Genomic DNA, 23,026 nt, shown 5'->3' on the forward strand with positions numbered 1-23,026 from the left:
AATAATTTGAGGTTATGAAATACTTACTCTACTGATGATAATACCAGCGATAGAAATACGAATCTTAGGTCCTTTTAATAACTTGTATCTTAGGTCAACTCCATTCCAAAAACTAACAAAATATCGTTTGATTTGTAAATTGTCGCCGCCATGCAACCGATATCCATCGTAATCAACAATTACTAAAATCTCCGGATATATTGTATAAGGTGCTTCGCGTTTGTTTCTCGAATGGGATGATGTTGCATTTTGTAAGAGAGTACTGCGGCGATAACGTTTGGCAAGATGGTCGGGTTCCATAAGTGCTAAAAAGATAAAAATCAGTGATTTTGTTTTTGAATGAATTTAAAACTTACCATAATCACTTTCTGTGTCGTCTTGGTTGTCTTTACGTTTGAATACAATGTGGTGTGTACTTGGTTGCAGCTCATATGCGTCGTCATTTTGTGATTTTGAAGCTTTAGCATCATCAATTTCAATTTCATCAATATTGTCAGTTTTCCTATGAATTGGCAAGCCTGTATCAATGGCGACCTCTGCACTTAATTCTCCATCATCATCCAGGAACATTTCATCATCATCGGCTGGATTGGGCAAGTTTTTTCTTTTAGTCACCGTTTGTTGATTCACCAAAGGATGTAATCGCGCTGGCAGTGGTTTAATCACTAAATCCTCACCGATACTTCCTTCCTGCAACATAAAAATCCACCAGTTTAAGGTTAAGATTAATTTGGTGTAAATGTAAGTCTGGTTGCATATATTAAAAGTAATCATTGTGCAACCGTAGAGAAAATATAACTCATGCACCAATAATCGCACAAAACGATTACAACCAACAACAACGCAATGATTATTACAAATTATCGTTATGGTCATTAACCATAACTGCGATGCGGTTGTATAACGAATATTTGGCTTTCAAAATTAACCAAAAAACTGAAAAAAAAAAACCACCAAGATTTCTTTCTCATATTGCATTAGCATTACTTTTATTACTTTGTTTTTTGCGTCATTTGGAAAGTAAATTAGTTCCTCTTCAATTTTAATAGCAACACGAAACGAAAGCAGTGTTGGCCAGGCCAAAAAATCGTGATTACATAAAAATTGCACCGGGTCACTAATTATCCATCATCAATTTGGATTTTGGAAGTTATGATTTTGTCTAGAAAACAAAATATGAAAGTTCAGCGAGTAATAAATTACTGATCATCTTGAACATGAGCCGGAAATCGGTTATTTCTACAAATTCGGCGCCATAAAAACATTAAACGTTAACATTCATATCTTTCCGTTCCCATGAAATTATTTTCGATTAATTTTGACATTTACAAGTTAAATATTTAGACATTTAAGTTTTCAAAATTGATGTTTTTTGATGTTGAAGTTCATTACGAGTAATTTGAAACTCTCTGACTTTTAAATCAACAATAAAAATTGTTAATTGTTCGTAGACATTGTAATTTGATCCGCTACATCGTAAGTAAACAACATTTAATTTATGCAACCATTGAAGCAGTCATAAATGTAATGCGGCGTTTACTGTTATTGTATAATGCGTCAATTATTACTATTACCATCGATATCGATCGAACTCAGTTGATTGACGCAATAATTAACACGTTATGCAACTCAATGTCGCTTAAAATGGCCGACGGTTGTCAAATGTCAAACATCACAAACCATAACCTACAAAGTGTCACTCTGACACAAATATTCAATCAAATTTCTTTTGTTTTGTTTTATTATTGCATAAGTTTAAAGTTGCGTGAGGAAACACTGACTTCCTGGTCTATTAATCATTGATCAGTCGGATTCGATTAATTGCCAGTGGATTTACATCGCCATTAACACGTAATATAATAACAATCGGAGATCAAACACATAGTGAATTGATTATTACTCGTATTTATAGAAACGTGCAAAACAAAGTCAAACAAAGCAAAAAACTCGGTAATAACAAAAAGTCATGGCTGCCTGCAAACGGCCTTGATGCCGCATAATTTCATCGTTTTCAACGTTGTAACCTCACTTTTATTTCCAAATGCTCCCTCTAACCTATATAAATCTCGCTGTTACATAAGTAATAGTCGAATAGAAATTGCAAGCCTATAACAGTGGAAATAGTAATTTAAACTTTCACGTGGGTGCGGTTGAGAGACACGCCAAACCCGTTCGTGTGCGTAACGCGTTTAATTAAGCAATTAATGTCTCGTTTTAATGTGTCCGGAAGATGTCGTGCTTGTTTATCGTTACAATTATACCATTTTTATACGCTTGTTAATGATCGAAAATCGCCTTGTATTTTATTGTTTCGCGCCTATTTAAAGCGATTTCGATCGATTTGACGCGCTTAAATTGATTTTTACAATGTTTGGTCGTGTTTAATAGTGTTTCTGGGTGGTTGCAGTGATGACACGGAGAGGATTTCAGGAAGTATTGACCAAAATTAACGCTAATCAGGTTATTCTTGAAACTTGGGATCATGTAATGACTAGAGATTTGATTGTGTAATGCTTCGGTACTAAGTTTTGTCTTCGTTTTGTTTGCGTTAATGATTTGTGGTTTGTTTGGTGTGAAAATGCGAAGGTAAGATTCATTAGTGGCAAATTTGTATGGTTTCAATGTGATTATGCGTAAAGTTTCAGTTTTACGATTTTATTTGGGTATTAAACGAATTTCGAGGGCGTAAAAGAAGGTTTTACATCAGAATTAATAAAAATTTTGCTCTGGAAAAGATATTTTTAGATATTAATGTCATTAAACGCATTTAGCGCCATCTCCGATTGAATTATGCAACTGTAACTATGAATAAACCTCTATATTAACTTTCATCCCTTATTTAACACCCTTAATATAATAATTTTTAATATTTTAATAATTATTCTCCTATTCAGGATTAAGACAAATCCAAAAAATCATAGATCATCAAAATCTGTCCAGTGGTTCTTGAGTTATAAATGATGTAACTAACAAAATACATAAAAAATGTGTAAAAATTAATTTTTTTGAGTTATATTATGAGAATTTCCATCTTTCAAATTTAATAGTAACTATATCACCTTTACTATTGTATTTTACACACTTAATAGCCTATAAACTATATCTGCCTGTCATAGCCTTGTATAGCATGTCGACAGTCGTAACCGACTACAACTATTTTAATCAATGACACTTTCATTCCCAACGAATGCAATGCATAACTATGACATACAAAAGAATCAACAAAAGTACCGTTTGATTGTCTCATTCTACAAATCATATCATATTCACCTACACTTATTAGAAACGTCATTATCCGCCACGCAATTCGCGAATATAACTGCACTTTTCATCGCGTGCGACATTTTACAGCGTCGCGCACGTGTCGCGTTCAATTTGAACCTGTTAACATTTGTTGGACTTTCAATAGTATAGTGTGATTTGTGATACGAGTATATTACACATTCATTACACTCGCACAATTTGTTTGATTAGTTGTTCTGTGATGGCTTGAGTGACTTTCAAATTGGCTTTCGATTGCTGTTTCAATGACTGCAGTGTGAAGCTATTTGTCGGGTGGTTAATTTCCTTGTTGGGTTTTCTTGCGTTTGTTTTTTGCGCCTGCGTTTACGAGCGGAGATTAAAGTTTATTTATTGCTTGACGCAAGTCAGCGAGTCATCGAGGTGATGGCGAGGATTACATAATTAATGTGTGGGTAATGAATACAAGAAGCACGCGACATGTTTACTTATATCTTGTTGATATTTGCTTTGTTAAGATTAGAAAATTATTAATTAACTAGCTGTTGCCCGCGACTTCGTTCCGGCAGTGTTTCATAAAAATGTAATTCGTTTTTACTCTCTTGTTCTAGACATACTCGTAGTAAGAGTCAATTCTATCAATAAGATTAGCAATTTTAATTTAAACAAATTATGCATATAAAGTTTTGTTAATAATGCACTTCAGCGCGCCATCTCGAATTCAACTATTTAACTATAACTATGATTGAATCTCAATGTCAAATTTTATTCTATAGAAAAGAGCTGTTTTGAGGATTTTCCCGACAATTATTCGAATTTTTCTCACCTTTTAAACCTTCCCTAGACCTCCACGAATAATTCAAGACCAAGATAAGATTAATCCGTTCAGCCGTTCTCGAGTTTTAGCGAGACTAACGAACAGCAATTCATTTTGACGTGATAACGTCTTTAAAATCGTTTTAGTCGGGTGACATGTTCAGAAACTTGTGTCACGAGGCCGATCGCAGGTATAGCGAGAGAGAGAGAGACGGACCGATCTCCCGTCTCATCTCGAGCGCTGCCAGTCATTCCGTGAAACTTGTCACGCGGAATCCACACGAGCGGAGGCAGGCATAGCGTTCGAGTGAGTGGACCGATCTTCCGTCTCTCCCACTCTAGCGGCATACAAACGAATGGAGATTTTCTCGTGCGGTTAAGTTTTGGTTGAATATTTAACAGTGAAACAAAATGTGAAGTGCAAGTGAAGTGTTACAACAATTTCAACAAAAAACACTTATATCACCAATAAGACGTTATCACGTAAACATCTCGATCGTAAACCTACTTTACAAACAACCATTTTTATATATATAGATTAATTAATTAATCATGATATATTATTGTTTCTTTTTGTATCTTTTTAAATTATTTAATTTTGGTATTTTGCAGAGTGTAATGTTGGAGTTCACGTATAAGGACCGAACACGATTGATATTAACTAGTAAAATTGCTATTTTGAGCATAATTTTATTAATTTTTGCAAAAATTAATTTTATTACTTAATATAGAAAATTTTATTTTATTAAAACACAAATAATTCATTTAAAAACCGTTGCTATTCGTATTAGCTACGCCACTGATCTTGCTGCGTCCTATGTTGGAGTTCCGGTATACGCACCGAACACGGTTGATATTAAAGTTTTAAAAAATTTTTATGACTAAATATCGATAAAAAAATCACCAAATTTGTCATCTAAAACAATTTCTACCGCACATATACATTTCTTTGCTTATTATTTTTAAGAAAAATAATTTTTCCATTTAAATTTTTAATTTTTTGATATTTCAATAATCAAAATATTAATTAAATTATAGTCCAATATTGATAATATTTTACAATTTAAATATACAATACTTTTACTACCCTAAATTTAAATTTAATTTCACAATTTTCGCGAATTTTGAATTTTAATCCCATTGACTTAACTTGAGTCATTTTCAAGGAATGCATACACCGCGATTTTTGCGGTGTCACGCCTTCAGTTCTATATATTCAAGCCTTAATCAATATCACATTGTTCCTACCGGTTAAAACCTCAATAAATAATGCCTATAAATGTTCAACCGCATTCGCGAATGAGTCTCTACTATAGGTTAGACTGGAAATGAAAACCTTAAGTTTTAGAATGTCGAAGAAATGCCATTTGTTGCAAAGGAATATTGTCTTAAAGTCTTGCATATTGTTATTTTGTTGCGCGTCGAGTAACAATTTGTGAATGCGACAAGGTCGATCTTTAAACCGCAAAGAATTCGAAATGCGAGCACATATTACTTCTACTAGTACACAGTTAGGTAACAAGCAGATATTGAAAATACATTTGCAATGAAATTTGCAAATTCAGCAAAGAAATTATCTCTGCATGCAATTTGCAAAAATGAGATTGTGTGGAATTTACATAATTGACATAATAGACTATTATATGCAGATTAGTTGAAACATAAACAAAAATGCTTTGAATTTGAATTTCAGTGTTTTTCAATGTTTTTTTGCCTTGAAAATATCAATATCAAAGGAATAATTGTTATTAATAACGAATTAAACGTGTAAGGTGAGTTTGCGGTGAGATAATCATCGAAAAAATCAATTTAACCTTGACTTCTTGACGATGTCGAACAATGATTACGTGGATTATTTAGATCGGAATAAATTGTTGCTCTAAATTTACTTCATCATCGTCCAATTTGCAATTAGCGCGTTAAAGCATTAAAGGTGTCAACTCAGACAATAACTCACGTCGAATGCTGATCGAGGAGAAATAATCAAGAAATCAAATCAACAATCAAAAAATTAAAGTTAATTATTTTCGTATATATTTAATGTATTTGTGATTTATCAGGTTTTATTTACGTTAAATTAATAATTATAGCTGCAGGGGTTTATTGCACCTGAGTTTAATAATTGTCATCATATATTGGTCAAGGATATTTAAAGGATATAAAATATTAGTGCACGCATGCAAATTATTTTCGATTTTTCAAAAATATATTGAAAATGATTACTGTGATTGAAAAACACTAAAATTATGTATTAATTTCTAAAATGTGACATCAGCGTTGGATTCTTTCAGCAACTTAATATTTGATTTGATGTCCCTTATTTCGTTTTTGCTTGAACGGCTCCAGGTGCTTTAAAACAGAGCCTCCATGCCCTTCATGATAGCTTTCATCGATGGTGGTTCCACGTCTTCGGTGTCCACTTCGTCCTCCTCTACCTCTTCCATATCCACAATACGAGTACTAACCTCCAAATCACAACTATTGCAATGCCATTTGGCAATCCCATATTTTTAAAGTCCGACGCTAATTTATTAAAACCATTGTTATCTAACCCACTACACGTCTTATGAAACCATTTTTTACAAACACAACAGTAAACTACCCGAATTTTCCCTGATTTGCTTATCACATTTTATACACACGTGTTTACTCGGCGCCATCTCAATTTAAACTCAAAATGAATTACTCAGAATGAACTCAGAATGAACCCAAAAATGAAAATGAAATTAATTTCTTATAAAAATCAACTTTTTGTTACTCCAAAAATGTAATTCAATTAAATAACTGTCATTTATGACATAAATTATATTAAATAAATTCAAAAACGTCATATTAAATCAATTTAAATCAATATAAAATAATATAAATCAATATAAATCAATGCACATTTTTTCTGTTTATAAATGTCGGGGTTATAATAAAATAAATTTTATTTTACAATGACTAAACTTTAACAAAAAACACTGCACTACACTAAAATTAATTGGACTCTAGTAACTTTAAAAAACCAACCGAAAAATTGATTAATTTTAAATAATTCAATTTTTTGTGCAAAAAATGAAGTAAAAAGTTAAAAGTCGCGCAGAAACAAAGGTTAACAACTTGTTAACTAGATAAATATTGGCAAAAAATAATAAGCCACGCATAATTATAGCATAGCATAGCACAGCATAATATGGCATAGAAAATTGCCATTTGTTTGGTTTTATTTATGATATGAACGCGTATAATTAACATTCTAGACCGGATTTAGGAATTCAAACGTTTGTCTCCATTAATTCCAAAAATATTCCACTAACTACAAGTATAAATTTGAAATTTGATAATTTAATCAGCATTTAGCAAATATCATATGTCAGGATATGGTTGGACTTATGTTTAAGCATTAGAAATAAAGTATGATTTGTAGTTTACTCACCAAAAGTAAATGTCCCAATAATTGATCGTTGCGTAACAAGATGGCGGCCTGATTCTCTTGATCTTGATAAATTTCACCGACATCTTCATGACTCTGAAAATTAAAACATAAAATATTTAGTTTTCATTCATTTAACTAAGAATATTTACAAATTTTCAACATTACGATTAATTAAGAGCTGAAAAACGTGCATTACTGTTAAACTTTGCAATATATGCAACCATATTCACTCAATGTATATTTTCTAGGTTATACTGCATATTTTCAACTGCATTTCTATCCGATAGAGGGCGCCATGTTCACAAAACTTATAAAAATCTTATATTTGGTATCAACATTTACCAAATCAACAAATATGCATAATATTTATTTATATTGCAGAGAACTTCATTATTTTCCGAATACACAAACAAATATATTTTTAAAATTTAATAACTTAATTGTAAATTGTAACTTTTGGCATTCTCCAAACACTTGCAATGCCGAAACTTAATTTTTGTTACGAATATGGAGCAGACTTGTATTGTCATTGTTGCGCTGTGAGTGTGTGACACTCACGTTTCACGTTGTGTGTGCAATTACAACACGCATTGTTTTACGCGCAGCGAGTGCGCGTACGAGCGCCTAATTTGCATATCGCAACAAGTCGCACGAAATCTTCCAAGATGCCAACGACAGCGCGGCTTCAGAGTAAGCGAGATACAATGGGACTTCACATGACACAACAGAGTCAAATACTACGAGTACATATACACATACAATTATTCTGCATATACTAGTACACGATATCAGTATGAATATAATATCAGAGTGTATGAGAGTATTAAGAGAGTGTGTGTAAGTTTGAAACACTCCCAAGTGATGGAATCTTGTAATTGAAGGCAATTTACTTTCAATTTCATTTTGTCAAAATTTGAATAAATCAGTTCACACAAAGTAAATAGAATTTAATTTCAGTGTTATTGTTGAAAGTAACTATTCCAGTGAATAATTATTAAATTATTTATTAAAAAAATTAGATTCACTTGTGTTTTTAATGTAAAATTAATTTTGTAAAGTGTGAATTGCTAATAATGCACTTTAGCGACATCTATGATTCAATTATTAAGTTAAAACTATGATTTACTTCCTATACCAATTTTCATCCCTTATTTAACAATCTTTAAATCATAATTTTTAATATTTTAATAGTTAATGTCCTACTCGAGGCAAAGACGAATCCAACAAATTATAAATCATGAAAATCTGCCAAGCCGTTCTTAAGTTATAAGAGGTGTAACTAACACAATTTTATTTTATAGGTATATCACTATAAAAATTTAAAATTCTTAATTTTCAATACCACTCAGTATAATAACTGTAATAAATAAAATGAATATATTGACTAAATTAACCAAAGAACTAAATAATTAGTTCATATTAGCAAATCCACCCACAATCTTTGCACAATTCCCAACGTAGCCTAATTTATTCTTATTCACTAATTTTATTCACACATTAGCAATATTTGTGTTCATCCAATTTGTATCTTACATTATCGAGTTTGTTTCACGCCCGCCATTTAACCATTAAGGCGTCGTTCGACACGACGCAAATCAAATAAATTAAGTTGTATTAGCGATTGTCAATTTTATTGTCGCATCGGTTTAAATAGCCATTGTGCGCGCCATTGTGTGCAAATTTCAGTTATACACGCTTGAATTTCGCAAAGAATGCAAATTATTGCCGACTGAGACAAGATGGCGGCCGGTGGGTGCTTGACGCATGATGAATATATCATTCGGATTGCGCGACACCAAAAATTTCATAATGTGTGAAATATTTCGGCAATTTGGAGCAACACTTGCTATATGTATACATCACATTAATGACATTGACAGGTTTACTTAAGTAGACATACGAAATGAGGATATTGCGTATAATAACCTCAAATGTTTAGATTTGGGGAGGCATGAAACGAATTAAACCAAAAAATTTAAATAAATAATTCATTGATAGGCATTACATTCTAACCCGTTTCTAAAACCCGTGACTAAAGTACTTTAGTCACGGCTTTGACCATACGTGTTTAAATTAGCACTTTTTGTGTCTCTAAACCGCGGAAAAATAAAAAAAAAGTGAAATGAAAAAGTATATTAAGAATCAAGTGTGCTAAACTGCACTTTAACCACGAGATTAATAATATAATAATGTAAATAATTGATAATTTAAATATTTACGTACAAAAACTAAATTTTTAATCCCAAAATTCCAAATAAATTAATAAAATATAAAAATATCAAAAATTTCAAGAAATAATCTTTATGTAGTTCATTTTTTTCCACCAGATGGCACCCGTGACTAAATAAGAGTTTTATGACTTTATTTTTAAGGTTAAGATAAATAACACTGATTTGTGATCGTGTGCACGCAGCAACGGAGAAATATCTAATGTATAATAGGAACACGGTGAAATGTGAAAGCCCGAATTGGTTGTGCAACATTGGCATAATAAGCGCCGGCGTGTGTTCCTAGAGCAACAACATGCCGACGCAATGTGCACTATGACTATACGGTGAGCCGGTTGCGAATCAAGTTTAAGTATGGAATTAACATCGCACATGGCTGACTCGCTCGCCACACTTGGCTCACTTTCGTTATGAAATATTAAATTCTTACGGCGCACAAAAAAAATTGAAGCGGAATTTCATTTCTTCAACTTAAATCACCTTAGGAAATAGATAAGAAATGAGGTTAGGTATGTTACAGCTATTGACATTTATTCATTTGACATTAAATCTTATAAATACATTAAATTTGGGTTACAATTAATGATTGTGACTGTGATTAATGCTTTTTGACGCATAACTTCCGGTTTAATTTTTTACACTTTCGATTGATTACGTTGTTTGCGTTTTCATTTGTTAGATCGACGTAATTAGTAATTAGTCTTATTCTTTATGTTTTAATAAATCAGTTTGTAGTTGCATTTGTATTCAGCACGCTTTTGATTCATTAATTACCTTTCGATTTTAATTCGAATGTGGCGCGCTGATGCATTACGACCTGTGTGGGACAGGTTTAGTTTCAATCAGAATGCGAATCAGAAACTAAATCGGATTCTTGGGGCGAGGCGCGCCGCCGGCGGCGCAAATGAAAAGAAGAAAAGAACCGCACGACAAACGACGACGGACGGCAAACAGCGTGAAACGAGGAAGTCTCGTTTCGATTCATTGATCGCCTTTTTTACAAAACGCGCCAATGTGCATGGATTACATAAAATTACAACCAAAATGGACAATGGTTAAGCAAAGTATTTGAATTGTCGCCAAGTAACATTTCTAGGGTGATTAAAAAAATAATCTGTAATTATTAGTTATTTTATAAAATAATAACCAGATGGCGTTGGAGTAGCAAAAAGTTAAATTAACAAGAAAAATGCAACCGTGAGAGTATTTGTGTGTTTGTAACGCATTCAGGCCTAAACCACTCAACCAAATTTGATAAAACTTTACAATATTATAGATTATTTATTAAAATAGAACATAGGCTATTTTTTGTTGCAAAAATATAACTTTAACAATGTAAAATTAGGGTTGAAAGTTGATATGGAGATTTAATTAATCTTATAGTTGTATAATTCAAATATAGATGGCGCTGGAGTAGTAAAAAGTTAATTAACAAGAAAAATACAACCGTGAGAGTATTAGTGTGTTTGTAACGCATTCAGGCCTAAACCACTCAACCAAATTTAATAAAACTTTACATTGATATAGATTATTTATTAAAATAGAACATAGGCTATTTTTTGTTGAAAAAATATAACCCTAACAATGTAAAACTGAGGTTGAAAGTTGATATGGGGATTTAATGAATCTTATAGTTGTATAATTTAAATACAGATGGCGCTGACGTGTACTACAAGTAAGTATATCTATTTTTTAAATTTAAATTTGATAATTAATTGAAAAATTCATATTTTATCCATTAAAAACGTATAAAATGTGATTTATAAAATGACAGGTAAATGTAGTGTTGATCTAGTTGCTATTGTGCGCATTGTTAATGTAAACTCAACGTCTAACGGAAGTCTAAGTTGATATGTTAAAAGCAAATAATTGGAATGTTGATATTTATCGTGTAGGCTCGCGTGTTTTACTTTTTCTTTTCTTCAGTAAATTACCTTCATAATGTTCGTAATAATTGATACCAACTTAAACAGCACATTTAATCGATTTGTTTATAACTTATAAGCTGTCTGTTTCTATTTATAAAATGCCGTAAGTACAAATTAAACATAAAACATTTTCATTCAATATTAAAATGATTTTGCAATATTCAAATATTCCACCTACACATGATTTTTTCACACTAATCTAAAAATACAAAAATGTTGAATGTTTGACTTTGAATTCCAAATCAAACTTGACGCTTAATTTAAATTCTTTTGTGTTTATTCCTTTTAGCAGATTTTGTAGCGTTTAAGTACCAATATGATGTCAACGTGCAAGGTGAATGTTAAACATTAGATGAATGAAGTCTGAAGATGAAGGTGGCGATGAAGATGCTTGAAAAGTGTTAAAAAGTTTAAGGTTGCGACACGTCAACGACACAATAAACATGTCCACATGTCCATAGACAACGAAAAATAATCAGATAATCAAGTGGATAGTGAATAATCTATTGAGTTTATCTTTTCGTGAGATTAATTTCTTTAGTTTCATTTGAATATTTTCAAGGGAGGCCTTGACCATGCTTATATTACAAATTAAAATTTAATTTAAATTTAATTACAAATACTGACACAAATAATTCTATATTGTGTACCAAGGGCAGAAAATTATAAAAAGTTTTTGAAAAATTATTTCATGTTTAGATTTATAAATTATATAAATCAATATAAATCAATGCGATTCACAAATTTATTTTAATATGTTCAATATTAACTTTCACCCCCTATTTAACACTCTTTCAGTCATAATTTTTGATATTTCAATAGTTATTCGGTTATTCAGAGCGGAGACCAATCGAACAAATCATAGATCATCAAAATCTGTCCAGCCGTTCTTGAGTTATAAAAGGTGTAACTAACATAAGCGGGAGATAAAGCAATTTAGACGCGCGCACAATAAGCTAGAAAAGTAGGCTATCCAAAATTGATTACTTTTTATATAAGTTATGCAATTTTTTATACATTGCGTGTAATTTACTTATTGTTCTGTCATTTATTGTTAGATAATGATTTCTGCAAGTTAAGATTGGTGACATTACGTCATCTATTTGATTAGAAACACAATCTTCCAAAGAATATTTTTATATAACTACAAAATATTTTTAATACTTAAATTCTCATAAGCAACTTATTATCAAAATTATTTTTAGTATAAGTACTTGAATTATTGATATTGCCAAAGAAAAAATCACGATTATTTTATTTGTTAGTGTAGCTCGTATTTTAATCAACAAATAAAAAGATTGCAATGTATTTGCACATCAAATTAATGATTACTTCACGAGTAATTGTATTGTTAATTATTTTAGATGGAAATAGATTAAAACTATTGCAAAAATATAAATTTTGTGATGCAATTTATACGTCCAATGGTTTTTTATAACAATCAACTACTTAGTTAATTTTTGATTTGTTCTAACTATTCTGCCGTCTTGTATAACAATAAAAATCGTGTACGAGTATTGTGCAAATATAATTTATTGCGTGCATTCCAATGATTAATATAATTATGATTGTTTAAAGAAAAAAAAATACAAAAGTGCAAAGAATAAATGTTTGTATCATGATAAACCGTTAAACAAATTTATATCCATAAAAAATAATTTTTGTTTAAATTTTCGCAGAAAAAGTAAATTTTTGCAATTTTGAAGTAAAAATTTATTATTTTTGAAATTAACTCGTGTTAAAATATAAATAATTATTTTTAAATAGCATTTAATTCATCAACACCCTGTATAATTAATAGCATTCAAAGTTTAAACACTTGTAAGATACTCTTACTACAATTTCCACATACTTTTATTTAATTTGCCAATTTGCAAAACGTCTATTAAAATAATTACATAACGGTGATTTTTGTTTAATGGATAAACGCTTGGAGCAATCAACACGGCGTGCGCAAAGCTACCAAACGAAATAAAATCAAATAATTAAATAAATACATAAAGTAAAAATGAAACACAAACACCGCACACTTACTCAACTAAACGCTTTAGCAGCATTTGTGAGTGAAATGTATGTACTTAAATTAATTAATAGTAATCGACATGATGACGTACGGAGTCACAACCCAACCCAACTCAAATCCGTCGAAATGCGAGACATGTAAGAAGTCCGACTTTAATGACCGAGTGATATTATAAAACAAAATGTATGTGTAACATGCGAGTGCCTGACCGATTGAGAATTTTAATTTTATGATCATGCCGTGTTTATCATACTTATTAAAGCGTCAAAATGCATGTAAATTTAGGGAACAATTTTAAGAAGGGAAATAATAGACTTAAGTCAGTTTAGTTGCTTAAATGCATGTTAAAATTACTTTTTGGGAGAAAATTTACTTTTTATAGAAAAAATGAGGGAAAAACATTGTTGACTTGAAATGTATTGATTTTAACGTCATTTTATTGAACAAAAACTCAGTATTCAAGAAAAGTGAGTAAAAATACTGATTTTTTCCCTTTTTAGGCTTTAGAAATTAATAAATATAATAACGGTTAAATATTTTAGTGTGTAAATACTGAAAATGGAAAGAAATGCACCTCAGCGCCACCTGTCTCCAAATTAAACAACTAAAACAAGAATTAACTTCAAATACATTCATTTTTCTCATATTTTAACTACATTTTTGCATTAAAAAGTAGCTTATGACTTTTCCTATGCTCAAATCTACTTATATACCAAAATTTATCAAAATTGATCAAATAGTTTAGGCGTGAAACGAAAACAAACAAACAAACATACAGAAAACATTAGTTTTACATTTAAAACATCAATTTAAATTAACTCTAACCTCAAAAACATGTATTAAACCATAATACACAAATTACTAACCTAGATAACAATAAACATTTTGTAAATGACTAAATAAACAATAAAACCCGCAACAAACCAACAAATTATAATGCATAATGCGTAGAACAAACCATAAAATGATTGCAAAAGTGATTACATAAGTAATGATGAGATTACTTAACGTTTTCAAGTCACATACGCACGAAATTCAATAAATTTAAATTTTTGCAATTGATTTCGCATTGTTTTGCATTTCTTTGTTTACACTCAGAAAAATATTCGAAAGGCGAGGTTCAAATGTCACATGCCATCAATTCATCCAAGTCACAGTGTCATCAAACACACACATACGACTTAAGCTACACCTTACAATACCAATAATCCAAATAGTTATTGTTACCTAACCTATCATATATCACGCTAAGCGCAGTAACACGACGCACCTTTATTGTTTGTCAGTGTGTCGATTCCACCGATGATGATTATTCAATTTTCTTGCGATGAAGCGCCCGCCGTTTTGAACTCGTTGAGGCTTGTTAGCGGTGTTAAGTAATCGGTGTCGTATCATGAGAATCGCGTGTCGATAAATCACAAGTGGCAACAAGCAACAAGCCTGCGTTCTCTTAGTGTGGCGAAACGAATAATGAGATTTGTGATTTGTGATTGGCGACTGAGCCATGAAAGTCATGAAAGATGCAAATCAATTGAATGACTGCTAGACAACTTGTGGTGATTTAAGACGGTTTAACTGCGCATGCGCGTGTTACATAAACATAAAACAAAATGTGTGAAAATATAAAGTGTAGCATGACACTCACTGATTTAATCAATCCGGAAAATTTCACTTGAATTTGACACCTTTGAAGTGACTTAAGTTACATTACTTAACTAACTTGACTTAAGTTAACTTCCGTAATAATTTTTTTTTTGTAAATAAAATTGTTTTTACTCACGTGTTGTGGCATTTCAACATACTCGACGCCATGTTGTGACGTTGCATTGGGTTCAACCGTCCATATTTTCAGCCCGGTTTTCTTAAATAAATCTTCGTTTTTCACCAAACTAAGATTTAATGGTCTTCCGAATGCTTTTAGTTTTATATTTGCCGTTCGTGGCTTTTCATTGTAAGGCACTTTACTAACGCTTGCTTTAGCGCTAAGCGTAAGCTTTTCTTGTTGTTTGCCGTTCGATGGGTTGCCTATACTCCAGTGGTTGTCGAAACCACCGTTGGTGGCTATGCTACGGCGTCGGCGCACGTTGTGATCCGTGATGTGTACTACTTCATATTCAGGAACTAAAAAATTAAATTAAAAGAAAACTTAGTAAATACACTTTGTATATTATTAAATCAATTAAACAATTACAATTGCAATTACAATTAGTAAATCGTAAATTGCGGAAATGTGGGTTTGAAATGCAGCGATTGCAAGTGTTCGTCGTGCGTTTAAGGCAATGTGTAACGGAAGCGAATTAAGCAAATATTCAATCTTCCTTCTTCCGCCCACACGTCGTTAAACGCAAACGAGCATCACCTGTGCGCAGGCTACCGCGAGCGCGTAAATTAAATGTGCGGCGAGTAGGCAGCATTACATGGGCACTATACACATTGGCGAGATAAACAAGTGTTGCTAATGATATAAATCAGGCGCGCATAATGGTTGAAAACAAATTAGAAAACAAATTATGTACAAGTATTGAATGAGTAAAGCTACTGGATAAGAAAATAAAAGATAAGTAATAGTTTATTCTTATTACTGTAGTAGTGAAGCTACTAAAATTATGAAGCAATTTTTGTGAAATTGTCACTCATAAATTATGTAATTTTCAATAAAAACAAAAAAGTCAATTTTTGAAAAATTACACTAAGAAATTCATTTAAAAGTTTTATGTTTATTGTAAAATGAGTCAAATAGCTCTTAAAACCATTTTCCTGTTTTAATTAACTTCATAAATTGAAATGTTCAACTCCTAAGTGTTTAATTCTGTTTAAAACCGGAAAAGAACTTTCAAACTTTGAAGTTTCAACCACGCGAAGGTTTTAAATCTGCTCTACTTCCGTATCCTACTCGCCAACGTTTTAATTTTCATAAATTTCGTTTTTATACATAAAATCACGAGCGTGTGGACACCAGAAGTGTTTCTAACATGTTAAACGTTTAGTGTAGTTTAGTTCGATAGTAGTTGATAGTCTGATCGTGATCGTATTAAATTGAAATTGCCTCTACCAATACACAAAAAAAAAAACAAAAACAAGGAAATGATCTGGATACATATTCGCGTTTAAATTACCATTATTATTGATAAGAAACACGATACACGGCACAAGTCCATAAATTACTGGTTTTGTAAATAATTATTATATAATCGAAATTTTCACTTTAAATTAATCGGCAAATATTTGCTGTAAGTTAAGTAAATTTAATTTAATTTAAAAATAAAATAAAACAACATTTTAGTTTATGTATATGTGAAAATTGTTAATTATCTAATATATTTCAAAATACTGCTCCAATTACTAAAGAATTTCTGTTGATTTACTGGTTAATTTACGGTTTGCTTTGAACTGTTGACTTAATTATGCAAATTAATTTCCTTTTGCGTTATTTACGTTTTCGTTTTCGGATTTTTAAAGGTTTTTAAATCGGTTTTTGTTTGTTTTTGAATTGTAGGTCAATATTTCATCATGTTGTAATCATTTACATCTCAATCTGCTGTAATTAACCAAGATAATTAATTGATACAAGTCACTTTTGCTTTCTACTTGTTTTATTTTTCATTTAAATTTTGTTTTTAATTTTTTTAACATCTTTGAGAAGGTCTGGAGGGCGAATAAAGCAATTTACACCTAAACCAAAACCTTTAATTGATTTATTGACTTATTATCTTTAATCTAAACTATTATTTTTCTTTGTCAAACGTTTGATTTTATTATTATTTGATTTTTAGAGAAAAAAAAACACGTTTTTTCGTAAAAATGTTAAAAAACTAATTTTACGTTATTTGTATGAAAAACTTACTTTTAGTTAAGAATATTGAACAAAAATGATTTTATTCAATTCCTCAATAAATTATCCAAATCTTGAGTTATCAGCCAATAAAATAAAAATATCAAAAATTTTGCGATGTTTTTCCACAAAAAAATTCAAAAAAATTGTTTTCCTTCTATTTTACAATTTATTCATACTATTATTAAATAATTACCACTAAAATTTTTAAATTTTATTATAAATCAACTTTTAACTCACCTAAATCATGATTATCGACGTGAAACGTGCTCCGCAGTTCATCGACTGTCATGTGTTTGTGAATCTGTAACAAAATAAAATAATTAATCATAAAACCAGCGCCTATGCAACATTATTTAACGCTAATGATTCAATTAACATTTGAAAGAACAAATTCACGCCGTAAACAGATTAAGAGTTAGTCAATCCGTCGATTTTTACAACTTAATTATTCATCGTTAGTTTTAATTCAATTTAACACCACGCATTGTCAATACTCGCAGTGTAGTTATATTTCTCGTAATCGAAATAACGTTGTAGAGTTAGCGTTAGTGTTAGAGTCGTGTTCGCATTGCAATTCGAACTAGGTCCAATGTCAGTCACACTTTTTGCGTTTCGTCACTTTCGTGCACGCTCGAAATCGACGCGCAATCGTGTAATCGTGTCTAGGTTACCGCCGGCGTTTTATCACAGAACACGTTAGCCAATTAATCGACAATCAACAAATACTGCAAAAAATTAAAAATTAAATATTGTGTAATGAGTTGCATAGATATATACCTTTAGAGAAAATAGGGTTGCATAACTTTTTGTTTTGTTTTTCAACAAAAATTAAACATCTTCCTGTTGCAAATAAAAAATAAAATATTGTGTAATGGGTTGCATATATTTATATCCAAAGTGTAAATTGGGTTGTATAGCTTTTTGTTTTAGTTTTCTTTTGAAAAGTTAAGCATCTTCCTGTTCCACATTCAAGTTTTTCTTCATTTTCTAATGTTTTATGATTCATGCTTAACAATAACCAGCAAAAAAAATCTCAAACCACAGCGAAGAAATGCGATATAATCAAGTATAACAAAGTGTATTATACGCTTCATAATTTACATAACTTTTTTGTGCATTTCTTTTCATTAAAAGATGAAAATTCATCACTGATGCAATAAAACGTGAATAAAACTAAGTAATAAAAATGTTTCATTCGTAGACTGCTTCCGTAGTGGTTTTCAACATAATTTCTAGTGTTTATGCAGTTTTTCACAATATTTTTGGTTCATTTGCGTTGTTTTCACTATTTACCTTTTACAAAAATCAAGTGGTTTTATAGGCGCTCGTTACAACGCTCTATTTGCTTGGGTTAGTTTCATTTCGTTTCCTACCGCAAATATTTCATAAATTTAAAGAAAACTGTCGTATAATTTACGATAGGCAACTTTTTTAATATTTACATGTTTCTTGGACAATAGTTGACGTTTAAATTAATTATAAGGTGCAAAGTAAAGTTGAATGTTTAAATGTTACGTAAATAAACGTATAATTAGACTAAGGACGAAGCTCGGATGCGTTTGAATGCAAATGAATGCTCATTGACTTCAGCGATTCAACAATGACAATGTTTGTAAACGTTTGTTAATGTTATTTAATGTTATTTTTTAAGTGCGCTTGCATCCGTTTCTACTACAAGTTACAAGCGATAAATTGTCTACAATTTATGTAAAATTACAAAGCGTATCCTTACTTGTCGCTGTAATTGCAAAGTTCACACTTTTACAATGATTGCGTTTAACAATCAAGATATTGAAAATATAAAAACATAGAAAAATTAATTTTAGTAAATTATTATGATGTATTTTGCCGTATTTTCTTATTAATGCGTAAAAATGATATTTTATACACTTATATCTCCTACTAGCTTTAACCCGCGGCTTCGCTTGCGAATATCTAAAATAATGAAGTTGCTTCCGTACGCGTCTGTAGTCACAGAAGAAGTAACAATGAAGTAGAATGGCGGGAAGTTTAAAATGGCTGAAAGTATAGTCTATGGAAGTATAGTGTACAGTCTCCATAGTGTAGTCAATTGGATTTGATGTTGACGTAGCTGTCGGTACTACAGTGTGATAATACAGTGTGATGGTACTATAGTACTTAGGTTTGAGCTTCATTGCTGGAATGCTAGATGGCGTTAAAGTAGTCAAATAGCCAGATGCAGAGGTATTATTGGCTAAACAATTTCTTTATTTTATTTTAAAAATTAATTTTTTTATTAAATAAAAAGTAGCCCATAACCATTCGGGGACCACTAAGAATATGTGTACAAATTTTCATGATGATCGGTTAAGTAGTTTTTGCGTGAAAGTGTAACAAACATCAGAACTTTTGCATGTATAATATTAGTAGGGATGTGTTAGTTACAACACTTATAACTCAAGAACGGCTGGACAGATTTTGATGATCTATGGTTTATTGAATTCGTTTTGACTTTCAATAGCAGAATAATTAATAAAATTACAAAAATTATAATTTAGAGGGTGTTAAATAAGGGATGAAAGTTTGTATAAAGATTCTGTCATATTTATAGTTGAATAATTAAGTCATAGATTGAGCTAAAGTGTATTATTATCATTTCTCATTTTTTTTATAAATAAAACACTTTCTAGATTAAAAAAAAAACAAAAAGGAAAAATTTAACTCAGACAAAGTTGCGTATCAAATCAGGTAATAAAATAAAGTATACTTTAAATTTTTAGTTAATGAAGTAATGAGATAATCTTGAAGTTTGTAAACGCGTATAAACAATGAGTACATAAATAAGTATTGATTGATGGCTCAATGTAATCCACGCGTAAACTTGAAGATCGCGTAACCGCGTAACGCATTATCTCTAAACTTAGTCATTCCGCGTGTCATTGCGAGTGATTTACATTGTGTTAAAGGCGCTTTTTCGTCTCGTCTCGGTACGTTCTTCCGTTTTGTCGTTGACGCTCTCAGCTCGTCGGCCATGTAACATTAAAGTACATCCGTTTTCATCCCAACTTAGCTTGTAATGAAACTGAAGGTAAAATCAAGTTACGTACATTTTAGATAAACAATTAATCAAAGCAATACGTGTATTCTAATTGATTACGTTGTAAATTAATTGTAAATTAAATCTGAATATAAATTATAAATTTTGCTTTAGATATTGCTATGAAATTTTGAAAATGTTGCAAAAATGAGAAGATTTTTTAATGTTTTGTGTTTTTTTTTTTGATTTTTTAGCTTTTAAGATATTCACAATTAAAAATCTTAATTAATTTTGACCAAAAATAATAAAAAATCTACCCCGTGACTAAAGCCCGTGACTAAAGCACTTTAGTCACTTTTTCCACTTTTTGAGTCTTAAAACCGTAGAAAAAGTGGTGCTTTAAAAGTGGAAGCAAAAAAAAAAACAATTTTTGATGTTTCTCAAGACTGTAACTGCATTAATACCTAAACATAGAAATATTTCTTATAGAATTTAATTGAATTATAACAAACTCTATAAAATCCATTATATTATGTTACAAATTATAACGTAATTATCAACCATTCTCCACAATTAATTCAGGAACCATTGTTGTACATTGACATTTATTTCTCCGCGCAATTGTTTATTTCCCAACGGAATGTCTACCGACAATGTAATAATTTCTTCATGTGCACATACTCTGCATATTACACACAAACGATTAAAACAAAAACAACTTGAAACTGCTCGCGACTAATTAAAGCACTTTCTTCTGCGAACCGTAGAATACCGCATTTAAATAAAATGCATTTGCATATGTTGTGCATCGACAAATAACCAACAGACAAATGACAGTACGACACTCGAATAAATAATAAATAATAAATAAATTAATTCAGTAATAATATCATAAGATCATAGCATGGAAATAAATCAGTGTGAGAGTAAAAAATCCAACGACCTTTAAACGTACTTGTAAAGAGACACGCAAGTGTATTTTATTTGTCTTTTGTTTTCTTGTGTTGTTGTTTCTTGGTTTGTTAATTTGTTTATCGATTGCTGGGTGATAATTCAATCGGTGCTTGTGTTTGGTATCTAAATGCTCAGTCAATCTTGGTTGGCAATTTGTAATTGGAAAAATCGTTTGTTCTTGAGACTGCTATAATTATTTATAAGAATTTATCGTAATTTCTAATTACTATTGTGCGACAGATTATTTTATAACATTTGAATAATGGGCGGAACATGACACCTGTCTATTTATCTATTTGATTGAAATGCATAATAAATTATTAAATTATTAATTAATTTTGATACAAAATTAAATAGTATATTAAGTATCAAGTGGATAAATGGGGACTTTACTCACGAGATTGATTGAGGGCGAGCCTAGCAAGCGTTTAAGCATTCGAGTGTTTAACAACGTTTAGCCACGTGATGCTTAAGCTATTTTTTCTACTTTCACTCTAGTTTTACGTTGAGGTGATAATCCCTATTAATATTATAAATGCGAAAGTCCTGATGTTTGTTACACTTTCACGCAAAAACTACTTAACCGATCATCATGAAAATTTGTACATATATTCTTAGTGGTCCCCGAATGGTTATAGGCTACTTTTTATTTAATAAAAAAATTATTTTTTAAATAAAATAAAGAAATAGTTTAGCCAATAATACCTCTGCATCTGGCTATTTGACTACTTAAACGCCATCTAGCATTCCAGCAATGAAGCTCAAACCTAAGTACTGTAGTACCATCACACTGTATTATCACACTGTATTACCGACAGCTACGTCAACATCAAATCCAATTGACTACACTATGGAGACTGTACACTATACTTCCATAGACTATACTTTCAGCCATTTTAAACTTCCCGCCATTCTACTTCATTGTTACTTCTTCTGTGACTACAGACGCGTACGGAAGCAACTTCATTATTTTAGATATTCGCGAGCGAAGCCAAGGGTTAAAGCTAGTAAACATATAATTTACTAAAATATTAATTAATTTTTATACAAAATTAAATAGTATATTAAGTATCAAGTGGATAAATGGGGACTTTACTCACAAGATTGATTGAGAGCGAACGTTTAAGCATTCGAGTGTTTAACAACGTTTAGCCACGTGATGCTTACGCTATGTTTTCTACTTACACTCTAATTCTACGTTAAGGTGACAATTATTAATAAAGTATTATAAAATAAAAAGGAAATCTTAAACTTCTAACATTTGACAGGAGATACAGAGTGTTTAATAAAAATAACACTTTTTTTGTTGACAATACATTTATAATTTGAATGTTTTTAAACTTTACACAAAAAAGTAATTTTTTGTGTCTGGCTTTAACATGAAAAAAATATCATGTAGACGTGAGTCTGCTTAACGTCTATTCAAAGTAAGTACCGTGCAAATGTTGACATAGCCTTGCCGGTTATTGACTACCATTACTCCATACGTGATATTCGCACTGACGGACTGAGTGACTACTCAAAACCTAGCCGAGTATTGACAACAACCTATTATTGGATCTCCACTTACACAAACATTGCTTGCC

At 30.9% G+C, this 23,026-nt stretch overlaps 1 protein-coding gene across 3 annotated transcripts in view; it reads right to left on the reverse strand.

Annotated features, from left to right (window-relative positions):
• sona (sol narae) overlaps window positions 1-23,026 on the reverse strand; it is a 55,416-nt gene that overhangs the window by 4,652 nt on the left and 27,738 nt on the right. For all 3 annotated transcript variants that reach the window (XM_065311498.1, XM_065311495.1, XM_065311496.1), the window contains exons 4-8: window positions 17,726-17,789; window positions 15,434-15,774; window positions 7,475-7,567; window positions 357-690; window positions 28-305 (exon numbers count right to left, since the gene is read on the reverse strand). In XM_065311498.1, coding sequence (XP_065167570.1) covers window positions 28-305; window positions 357-690; window positions 7,475-7,567; window positions 15,434-15,774; window positions 17,726-17,789 — 1,110 coding nt within the window. The remainder of the gene's footprint in view (window positions 1-27; window positions 306-356; window positions 691-7,474; window positions 7,568-15,433; window positions 15,775-17,725; window positions 17,790-23,026) is intronic.

Source organism: Atheta coriaria, unplaced genomic scaffold (assembly GCF_025399875.1).
Source record: "Atheta coriaria isolate IRGN ID8LTWV9N9 unplaced genomic scaffold, Caltech_Dcor_3.1 hic_scaffold_9_pilon, whole genome shotgun sequence".
NCBI lineage: Eukaryota > Metazoa > Arthropoda > Insecta > Coleoptera > Staphylinidae > Dalotia > Dalotia coriaria.